Raw genomic sequence first — 11,225 nt, 5'->3', positions numbered from 1 at the left:
TGCGTTCCATCTAAAGCTCCATCCCTGGTGCTAAGTTTGGGTGTGAGGACTGCATTGCTGGAGCTCTTGGGATCATCGTGGCATCCATGTGTCATCCCTTTGAGGTCCTGTCACCTTGCAGGGAGCCTCAGAGGACTGGGACACAGGTGTCCCCACCCTCAGCATCATCTGCCCTCAAGGCTCTGGTCCTCTTCTTTCCAGGGGAAGCCACCTCCATTGTAGCTGGTCTCTCCATTCTGTAAGCCCCAGAGCTGCCCACCCCTCACAATTGCATCTTCTGGATGCAAAGCCACCCACCCCCGAGACCTTTGGGGTAGACGAAAAAAAGAGCTCTGTGAATTCTGATTCCTTCACAGTGAGGACAAACCATATATTGCTACACCAGTAAATTATCCTGCCACAAATGGTCTCCAGGACCTAAGAATGTTGCCTCTGTTCAGAGGGCTTTTTTGGAATTCACCAAGAGAGAGAAACGCTCAGAAGCAGGAGTCATCTCCCGGAGGAAGCCTTTCCTTTCCCCACCTCCAGCCCCATCCCCAGCAGGCTGAGCCCCCTGCTCTGTGGCTGTAGCTCTGGTCCTGCAGGGGTGTTCTGTCTCCCCCATGGACTGGGAGCTCCCTGAGGAAAGTGCTGGGTCTTATTCATGTCCCGAACATCTGGCATAGCTCCTGGCACAGATGGAGCTCAACGCTTTCCCCAACCCTGGCTCTCCAAATGATCAGTAAACCCCAAGTCTTGGTTGGTGCAGGAGGGTCCCCACCCTCCGAGAGCTCACAGACTAGCGAGGGTGGGGAAAGGTCCCGGGGTCCTTGGCCTCTGGGCTCGCCTCATTTTCCGTGACTCACTTTATGCCACTCTCCTCTTCCTACCCCCACCCTCCTGGTTAGAGAGGCTCCTTGGAGATTCCTCTTGCATTTTCACTAATTTCTATTGAATAATTAAAACCAGGAAATTAATATTTTCATGCTAAACCCGAATTGCAGTGTGTGTGTTTTTCATAATTATAATTCCACTGAAGCATTAAACATTTGAGTGAGCCCCCCCTCTCCAGGAGCAGGTGGGAGAGAGAACTATGTCTTGGGGGCTTAAACATAGTGCTTGGCTCAGGATGTACACTTGGTAATTGCTTTTTAATAGATGGATGGATGAATGAATGAGTGAATGAATGAATGAATGAGTGAATGAATGAATGAATGAGTGAATGAATGAATGAATGAATGGGTAGGTGGATGGGTGGATGGATGGGTGAGTGAATGAATGAGTAGGTAGATGGGTAGGTAGATAGGTGGGTGGGTGGATGGATGGGCGGGTGAGTGAATCAATGGGTAAGTGGGTGGGTTGGTGGATGGATGGATGGGTAGTTAGATGGGTGGGTGGGTAAATGAGAGATGGGTGGCTGGATCGGTGGAAACAAGGACCCCAAAGGCCATGTCAGCTGTTTGGAAGCTTCCAAAATTAGTGATGACCCTACTACTCTCTGGGCTAGAACCAACTTTGTTTCCTTTATCAAAATAAAATGGAAATTGCAGGATACCGAGAGCCCAAGAACATGACCAAAAAGGTTTTTCTTTTCCTTTATTTCCTGTCTACCACCAGGCTACCTCACCTCCAGATGTCACCTGCCCTGCTTTAAGCTTTATCTGAAGGTAGGATTCTTAAAACATCAAAACTGTCCTGGGCTCTGGGATGACCTCACGGATAAGAGGACATAGAGAGTTTGGGCCTGCAGCCCTCAGCCTGGCCCCCTTTGGGGACAGCCAAGGTGATTGCTCTTACAGGTGTGGATACTCCTCTAATTCCTATTATCACTTCTTTTGCTCCTGGCAGGAACAGGGGGTCCTCTGTGTCACCCCAGTGCAGCTTTTGTTAGCCTTATTTGAGATACACAGGGGTACATGGCTCCCTGATTTTAGAAAAATATGAAGAGCAAATGAGAAGGATTTACCAGCAAGGGACTTGGAGAGGAGCACCTGCAGATGGCCCGTGTTCTCGAGGCCGATCACAGCCGGCCTCTGGGAGGGGCCCTCGCACCTTGATGTGTCCTATTAACTTTATCCTTTCTCCCAGGAGAAGGGAAGGACCTAATCATTATCCAGAGTCAACAGCGACTCACAGCCTCATGTGGGGGAGCTTCCTAAGGGGTCTCACAGGACAAGAATAAGGCTGATGCAGCCGGGGAAGCAAGGAGAGGACCAGGCTGGAGAGAGATGGAAGCCGAGTGGGAGGCAGCGCCCGAGGGGAAGCTGCATCCCAGGCCCACCTTGGGGGCTCCTGAAAGGTGAGAGATGTGGAGGGAAGGGTTCTCTGGGCTCCACCTGCCCTTGTTTAAGCCTGGGATGCCCAGGCTCCTTAGGGCAGTGCCCACCTGGCTGATCAGCAGAAGCCCCTGGCAAGTCAGGGTTCTATTGCTGCACTTCTCACTGCTGTCCGAATGCCTCTCCATTTTTCAGTCCTCCCCCTAAACACTGAGCTCTTCAACCCCTGTACCTCGACAGTTGGGCCCAGGGCCAAGGCTCTGTGGAGAGGATGGAGTCTGATCCCCTCTCCTCTTCCGTGCCTCTGCTCCACCCGCACTAGCCTCTTCCCTCATGCTTGCCGCAGGGCCTTTGCACAGGCTGTTCCCTCTGCCTGGGATGCTCTTCCTGTTGGCCTAGTCCCTCACTTCCTCCAGCTTCCTGCCCAAATGCCATTTCAGCGAGAGATCTCCCTGTAAACCAGGGATCCACTTTCCCACCTTCCACACTCCCTGTCCCCTCGCTGTTTTCTCTGTAGCACATATTCAATCTTTGTTTCTTGTCTGTCTTCTGCCAACTGCACTGTAAGCTCCGTGACAGCAGGCACCTTCTTCTGTGCACAGCTCGATCCCCAGCACAACTTAGCTGGTTCTCAATAAGCACTTGAGGAATGAACGAATGAATCGCCGTCTCTGGCCAGAGAAGGAGCACTGGGCAGTGGGTCTGAGAGGGGAAACCTGCCCCCTTTGGACTCAGCTGGCACACAGGGGTCAATAGTCTAAGTTTGGCATCAGTGGCTTTGTCCTGCTTCTTTGTGGCAGGTGGTCACCTGCTTGTAGACCATCCAGTTCCCTCGCTGCTGGTGGCCAGACATGGAGGCCTACTTTGATTTTGGGGGCCCCATTCCACCAGGTCCTTCCTGTGCTTTCTGGCTGTACCTTTTCCCCCAAGATAAGCCCCCCACCCCGTCCCAGGCCCCACTGCAAAGTCGGGACCAGAGAGAGGGGCCGAGAAGCCCATGCTGGATAGCAGAGCTGGCTTTCCATTCCCAATCAAAGTTTAAAACATGCCACTTTTAATTATGTTAGAGTGCAATGTACCCTGAGGCCTTTTGTGGTAAATGGCTCTCAATAAACACATTATTATTTATTATTAATTATTTTCTTCAGTGGTGGCAAGGGGGAGGTGAGGCACTGCCCAGCTCGCAAGTCCCATGTCAGCTGCCAAGCCTCATATGTGTGGGACTCTGAGGAGCTGCCTGTGTTGGCTCTGACCAGGCTCACCTGGGCTGGGAGGGGACACCGGGGTGGAGCCGGGGTGTCCAGGCTGCAGGTGGAAAAAATGGTGGAGGGGGAGGGAGGACGAAGGCTGTGCTGGGCAAACACACCCCCCACCCCCCTCTATGAGGGTGACACTTCACCTTTGGGAAGCTCCTTCAGCAAAGGGGGGAAGAGAGAAGCACCCTTTACTGAGCATGGCTGCGGCACCATGTGCACGTGGTCGGTGATGTGCTGGTAAACCGCTCTCCAGAAAACCAATAATGTGCTATTTTGTGTTTAATGGTTATATGATATTCCATTCTATGGGCATATGGGTAACTTAACTCATCAATTTCCTACTCCTGGACATCTGAGCTCTTTCCCAGTCATTATCCTAAACAACCGTAATGAGCAGCCTTTTACATAAACATTTACTCACATCCTCGCTCGCTTGCCTAGGTTACTTTGCTTTGCTTTGCTTTTGGCAGCTGGCTGGAACAAGGTTACACTTCTAACAGTAAAATTACCTGCACACTTTTAAGGCTTTGATGCACATTGCTTAACTAATCTCAGGAAAACTAGTTGTAAATTATACCCCAGGGATGGATATTGAGGGAACCATGCTGATCTTTATAGACAGGGTCTAGAACAAAGCAAAACATGAATTAAGAATAAAAAGGTCTGAACTATAGCACTGGCCAATTTCTGTGGTGTAAATACTTCCACCATGGCCACTTTGAAGATACTAACAATTTAACAACCGGCTTGCAAAATTCCTGAAAATCTAACAACCATCTCTGTGAGCCCGGGGGAGCTGGCCCCAGCACCCCAGTGTGTGTGATGGGGTTTAATACTTCCCTGTAGGGAGGTTATGATGGGTAATTTTATGTGTCAACCTGACTGGGCCACGAGATGCCCAGATATTTGATCATTGTTCTGATGTTTTGGATGAGATTAACATGTAAATCGGTAGACTGAGTAAAGCAGATGGCCCTCTCTAATGTGGGGGGTCCTGATCCAGTCAGTTGAAGGCCTGCACAGAACAAAAGCTGACCCTACCACAGTTAGGGGGAATTGCTCCTGCCTGCCTGCCTTGAGCTGGGACATCAGTTTTTCCTGCCTTCAGACTCAAACTGAAACAGTGACTCTTCTTGGGTCTCAAACCTGCCTGCTTTCAGACTGGAACTACACTATTGACTCTTCTGGTTCCCAGGCCTTCAGGCTTGGACTGAAACTGTACCACCGGCTCTCCTGGGTCTCCAGCTTGCCAACTGCAGACCTTGGGACTTCTCAGCCTCCATAATCACATAAGATAATTCCTTATTAAAAAAAAAAAAATCTCTTTATATATATGTGTGTACACATCCTATTGGTTCTGTTTTTTTGACTAACTCAGAGGTATCTGTGTTGCCAGAATGACCTCTCAAAGATATCCATGTCCCAATCCCCATAACTTGTGAATATGTTATATTACACGGTACAATGGTTAATTTTATGTGTCAAGTTGGCTGGGCCACGGTGCTCAGATATGTGGTCAAATATTAGTCCAGATGTTTCTGTAAGGGTGTTTTCAGATGACATTAACATTTAAATAGGTGGACTTTGAGTAAAGCAGCCCTGCCGATATCCTGATTTCAGCCCAGTGAGACCCATTTCAGACTTCTGATCCCAGATTGTGAGGATAATAAATGTGTGGTTTTTTTATGCCACTAGATTCACGGCCATTTTTTACAGCAGCAACAGGAAACTAATACAGTAGTACTGTCCTCATTTAACTAGATGAAGGAACAAACCCTCAGAGGAGTAAACTGTGCAAGGTCACAGCTAGTGATGAGTATCAAAAACAGGATTTGAACCCAGGGCTGTCTGACTCCATGGCCCATGTTCTTGGTTCTATCCCAGGAGAGAAGCCCCTCTTTAGACGTAGCACCCCTGGGAAGGTTAACAACTTAGTCTTATTTCAGGCTAGCTACCTGGAAAGCTTTTCTTTATAAAACACCAGAAAAAACAAACCACCACAAACAACATCCAGCTTAAGGCAGAGCTGAGTTTGCAAGAAAGAGGGGGAAACCCCAGGGGCCCTAATGGAGCAAGAAATTGAAACCCAGATGGGAAGCAGAGTGAGACTGTGCAGGCTGAGGCATTGCCGGGGGGCTTGGATTTTGACCTTGCCCTGGAGACAGGAGGCATGGCCTTGGGGATGGAGGTGCAGAACTGAGAACTGCCCCTCCATAAAGCCAGGCCCCTTCAGGATTCGGCCTCTGTAAAAGCAGGGAGCAGAAAACGCCGCCCTGGCGCAGGCAGGTGGGGAGGCTAAGCTGCCTCTGCGAAGAGGCAAAATACCAGGCAATGTTGGCTGGGCAGTTTCCAGAATCAATGAAAACCAGGCATCAGACTCAGACAAAAAATGACAGTAGTGGCCGTTACCTGTTAAACATAATCCATTGGAAATAGGTGGAACCTGGTTATTCAGACTCTTGTGTTTGAAACACATACTCACTTGTACCCACGTGGTCCAGGCCTTTGGTTTGCAAAGTATGGGGGCCCTGGCTCTGCAGCAGCAGCACCCAGGTGCCTGTGAAAGACTCAAATTCCAGGACTCCACCCCAGACCTACTGAATCAGAAACTCGGGGGGTGGAGCAACCTGTGTTTTGGTCAGCTCAGAATCAGGTGATTTGATGCATGCCACGATTTGAGAGCCACTGGCCACTAGAACGGGGTCTATTAACCTCAGCAGCACCGCATTCTGAGCCAGGTCATTCTGCGCAGTTGGGGCTGTCCTGTGCACTGCGGGATGCTGACCACATCCCTGGCCTCTGCCCACTAGATGCCAGTAGCATGCCACCCATCCCTCCCAAGTCATGACAATCAAAAATGTCTCTGCACAGTGCTAATGGTCCTCTAGGGAGCAACACCACCCCCAGTTGAGAACCAATGCCTAGAAGGAAGCCCCCGAGGGTGGAACATCTCAAATACAGAATCACACAAAACCATGAGCACATACTGCACACTGAGCTCCATACTGGGCTGTCACTCTACGGGGTCATTTGCTCTTCACAGCAACTTTGAAACGATCCCCATTTTATAGCAAATCTCACCTCCCTGCTTACAGGCTGTGTGACCTTGGGCAAGTTACTTAAAGTCTCTGTGCCTCCATTTTCTCAACTGTAAAATAAGGATTAAAAAACACTTCTCTGATAGGACAGCTGGATACATGAAATGACACCTTGTGTGTCGACCTCTCAGCCCAGTGCTCGAAGCTCAGTAAACACTTTAAACACTAGCTCGGGTCTTATCAAAACAGATCTGTGTTCTCTGACCTCGTGTTGCCACAGCCTGCTGGGCTAGCAGAGGCCTCCTGAGATGAATGTAACTGGGAACGACTACACTTGTCAAGCAGGGGGTGCAGTGACTTGGAGCGTCCCTGGAGTCACAATACTGGGGCACCAGGAGGGGACTGTGGGGGCCTGGCAGCAGCAGGGACTTCCTTTGGGCAGCTTGAAGCAGACAGCATCTGGCTTTGCAGACCCAAGCACCCTGTGTGTTCTGAGCAATGTGGAGCAGGGACTGAGGGCCCCAGATATCTGTCCCCCACCCTGGGCAAGCCCTGGGTGTCCCAGGAAGATGAGAAACAGCATAGGGCCTCCTCTGCATCTCACATCCCAATAAAATATTTATTATTTCAAGAAATAAATCTTTAAAAAAAAGAAAGAGAAAAGAGTGTCTCTATTGCTTTCCCCCGCAGGTCAGGTGCTGGGAACCATGGGTTTCTTGCAGCCGAGGCTTCTGCAGCCACAGGGGCCAGCCAGGCCGGAGGGGCTCCCCATGGGAAGTGTCCTGCCTTCAGCCTTCAGCGGGGCCCGGCCTCTCCTCCTCAACTCTCAGGGTCTTGGGGCCACCTCCTGGGAAGGGCATGGGGGCAGGGCTCAGGGGTGGTGTGGGGCTGCCCAGAGAGGGAGAGGGCGTGTAAACCCGGGGCGGGTGGCAGTGTTTCTGAGGCCTGACCTGAATCAAGCAGGGCTCTGGGCACGGGTTGGAGGGAAGGGGCATCCCGGGGCTGGGGCACGCATGCCGCGCAGAGATGGACAGTCGGTTCTGGAGGGGGTCCAAGGCTGGAGGAAGCTGAAGGCAGGGACACAGACATAGCATTGATGGGGTGGGGGCTGCCTGGGGCCAGGAACCGGGCTGAGCGTGATAGGGGGCTGAAGCTCCATCCCAAGCCCTGGCCTGCAAAAGATGCTGGGGTGGGGGCAGTGAGCACCTGCAGAGCTGCCTGGTGCAGGAAGGACACCCCTGGTGGGGTTCCGGAGCCTGCTCTCAGACGCTGTGTGGAAACCTGCCCCCTGCAGGGGGCGGGGACTGAGGCTTTGGAAACAAATCCACAGTCTGAGACGCAGGCCATGCCAGGATGGGTTTGGGGAGAAGCCCAAAGTGACGAGGGTTGGAACAAGCAGGAGAGGGGAGCAGAGCGATTCAACCAGGGTCTTGGGTGGTTCCTGCACCCCCAACTGTGTCCCCATGTGTAGAAGGGGAGAGGGGATTTGGAAAGTTAGGAGGGGTAAGGGAGGGGGAAGGGATGGGGCTAAGAGGAGACCCGGAGAGGGTCCCTCAGCCTAGCCTTCCCCCGGTCCCCTGCCCTTCTGTCCACACCCCAGCGGGACAAGGCGGCCATGGGAGGGCCATTCCCTGGACCCTTCAGTGAGCGTGGGCAGCATGGCCCCTGTGCCCTCTCTTCTGTAAATCAGGAGTCCCCATCCTGGGCCCAAGGATGACCAGGGCCCTTTCTCCATCTGGCCCAGATCTGGCCTTGCACAAAGCAAGGGGCCTCCGACCATGCTTCTGGGGCTCGGACGTGTCACCTCCCCCTAAACCTGTGCACGACCCTCCTCTGCCCTCTTCCTGGCCAAGGAAGGAAGCTCCAGCCCACGGGAGCTGTGGGGAGGGACGTAGCTGGAGCTTGGATGCTGCTGGTGCTTTCTCCTGCGGCAGTGCAGACGAGGCAGCCTCACAGACAGCCCTGGCACAAGGCCACCTGGCCCTTGCGGAAGTCACGGCAGGGGCAGAGCCGGTGGTACTTGGTACTGGAGCCGGCACAGCTGAAGAGCAGGGGCTCCTTCTGCAGGTAGCACTCCTGGCCGGGCTGGGCAAAGGCCGGGTACAGGTGGTTCATCTCCGACTCGGTGCTGTCACAGGGCACCTGCAGCCTGGGCGAGCATCACACAGCAACGTCACTCAGTGTTTGTCACCTGGATCAAAGGGCCCAGGTGGGGTGGGATGGGGTGAGGGCTGCCCCCAGCCTGGCACTGCCGGCTCCCCTCTCTGGCCCACCCCCAGCACAGGCTGGGGAAGGAGATGGGTCACAGCTTCTCATGCACCTGCTGTCCAGGGACCCCTGGAGAAGGGGAGAGCGGCCTGGCCGCTCTGACCCTGGCCTTGGAAGGGCTGGGGTCCCAGGCTGACCCAGCGGGAGAAGCACCTGGGGCAGCTTTCTTGGTCTAGACCTAGAAGATGCCCAAACAGGGGTGGAGGGGGAAGTGGCTGGAGGGGAGCTTCCCCTGGAGGTTTAGGGCTTTGCCAAGAGTGTGTTAGCCATGCCATAGATACAGACCTGGCAGGACCCTTCCACACCCTTCCCAACTCACTGGAAAGCATTAAGGGTTCCGGCAGTAAGGAGCTCGTGGTGAGCAGGGGACTGAGGGCGGGGCCGGGGGCAGGGGTCACACTCACTTGATGAAGGCGTCCTGGCTGTTGAGGAAGGGAAAGAAGGATGGCTCGCAGACCAGCCCGTGGTCCAGGCAGGCGTCGGTGCAGGCCCTCCCGGGGGCGGCCAGCCAGGCCCGCAGGGAGTGCGCCGGGGGCCAGGACCCGGGGGCCACGCTGGAGTTGTGGGCCCACTCGAGGTGGGTGGCATTGGGGGCCAGGACAAAGGGGCTCTGTGGGCCATGGGCCACTGGTGGGGCGGGGCCTGGGGCTGCACAGAAGTCCTGCCAGGAGGAGAGCAGTGTTAGGAGGGGAAATGGGACACAGGGACCCCTGGTGACAGCTGGGGCACAGTCTTTGCAGCAGTTACAGTATCATGTATTCCTCACAGTAGCCCTGCCAGACAGACACTACGTCTCCAGATACTTGCAGGGGGTAGTGGGGAGGGGACAGAAGCTCAGAGGTCAAGGAAGGTGCCCAGGGCCTTGTGCTGGACAGCGCGGGGAGGACGTGTACCCGCCTGTCTGCCTGCCGTGCCCCTGCGCTGCATCGCTGCCAAGGTCAGGCCCAGGGTCTCACGCTGAGGCCCACGAGCCCCGACCACGGTGGGACAGAGCCCCAGGCTGGCCTGAGGCTCTCCCTGCAGGGGTCAGCTCCAGAGGCTGCAGGGCCCAGCACATGCCAGCCTCATGAAGGATGTCCCCACTGGCGCTGGGCTCCAGTCCTGGCCCTGCACCCCTCTATGAGGCCAACAAGCCCTCCCTTCTGGAAGCCTTGGTATCCCCATCTGTAAAGTGACAGGGTAGAACCAGACTCTCTTGGTCCCTAATATTTGTGGGGCCAGGGCCAAGGTACAAAGGGAGGCCACACACTATCTGCCCGAGTCACAGCTGTTAACAACCTGGCCAGCCGCTGCCCAGCGCTCCGCAGCGCCTCCTCTGCATCTACGGCTTCACCCTGGACACCTGGAGCCAGAGCCAGCTCTACCTGGGCCACCTGTGGCCCTGTGGCAGTGCCCCTGGGCCAGGACTGGGTGAAGGCACCCAGCAGGACTCCTAACGAGTAGGGCAGGCAGGTCCCCTGGCCCACCCCTCATTTGCAGACTCCCAGGTCTTCTGAGCACCCCACTCAGAAGGAGCAGGGAGAAGCGAGTGATGCTTCTGGGACACCCGCCTGCCGGGACACCCAAGCCAGGGATGGGGGGTGGCCAAGCTTTCACAACAGCCTGCGGGCCCCTCCGCTGGCTTCCCAACCCCCAGCCCAGTCTTGCCAACTCATCCTTAAGGGGTGGGGGCGGGGTAGGGGGGTCTTCTGTACTTCCCATGTGCCCAATCAGTTACCAAACTTTGAAACAACTTTTTTATAAAACTGAAAAATGAAAGTCTCTGAGTGGCCATGTTTGTGATACGGGGGTGGGGCTCTAAGTGGGACCCAGGGCAGGGGTCCCCACTGACATTCAGACCCACCCATCTCCAGCTGCACCACGGGGAGGGGGAGCTGAATGATTTCAGGGGCACAGCACTGTGGGCAGACAAGGGACCTGGCTCGGCCCCACCCTCTGGTCTGGTAGGGTTTAGGGTGGGAGCCCGAAATCCCTGGGTTGGAGGATCCAAGGGCTCACCTACCTGGTGCTGGATATAGGCATGGATTCGCTCCAGCATCCCCTCACAGGTGTACTCGTAGGGCAGGTAGGGGTCGACCTGTGGGAGAGACGAGCAGACACATGGGGCAGGAGGAGGCCTGGCTATTGGGGGCCCTGCCATGCTCAGCACTGGGGGGAGAGATCCGGTTGGCTCTCACGTCCTGCGCCCTGCCCAGGGATCCAACCAACCAGTCCACCTGGCCCTCCACTCAGAGTCCCTGTTCCCTGGTACCTCCTGCAGTGGCTCTCAGGGACGTGGGCTCAGGATCTGGAGTTCTAGCCCTCTGACCCCGCCTGTTTCTCAGCCTCATCCTTCCCCCGACCCTCCCAAGCCCCCATCCCTGTTCCCTGTCCCAGGTGCACCGAGCTTCTCTCCTTCCCATGAAGCT

General features: G+C 54.8%; 1 protein-coding gene across 2 annotated transcripts in view; it reads right to left on the bottom strand.

Annotated features, from left to right (window-relative positions):
- Positions 1-8,499: 8,499 nt before the first annotated feature.
- MGAT5B (alpha-1,6-mannosylglycoprotein 6-beta-N-acetylglucosaminyltransferase B) overlaps positions 8,500-11,225 on the bottom strand; it is a 71,845-nt gene continuing 69,119 nt past the window's right edge. For both annotated transcript variants that reach the window (XM_063081207.1, XM_063081208.1), the window contains exons 15-17: positions 10,820-10,894; positions 9,222-9,478; positions 8,500-8,698 (exon numbers count right to left, since the gene is read on the bottom strand). In XM_063081207.1, coding sequence (XP_062937277.1) covers positions 8,500-8,698; positions 9,222-9,478; positions 10,820-10,894 — 531 coding nt within the window. The remainder of the gene's footprint in view (positions 8,699-9,221; positions 9,479-10,819; positions 10,895-11,225) is intronic.

The sequence above is a fragment of the Cynocephalus volans genome, chromosome 16 (assembly GCF_027409185.1).
Source record: "Cynocephalus volans isolate mCynVol1 chromosome 16, mCynVol1.pri, whole genome shotgun sequence".
Lineage (NCBI taxonomy): Eukaryota > Metazoa > Chordata > Mammalia > Dermoptera > Cynocephalidae > Cynocephalus > Cynocephalus volans.
This window is presented reverse-complemented; position numbering and strand designations above follow the sequence as displayed.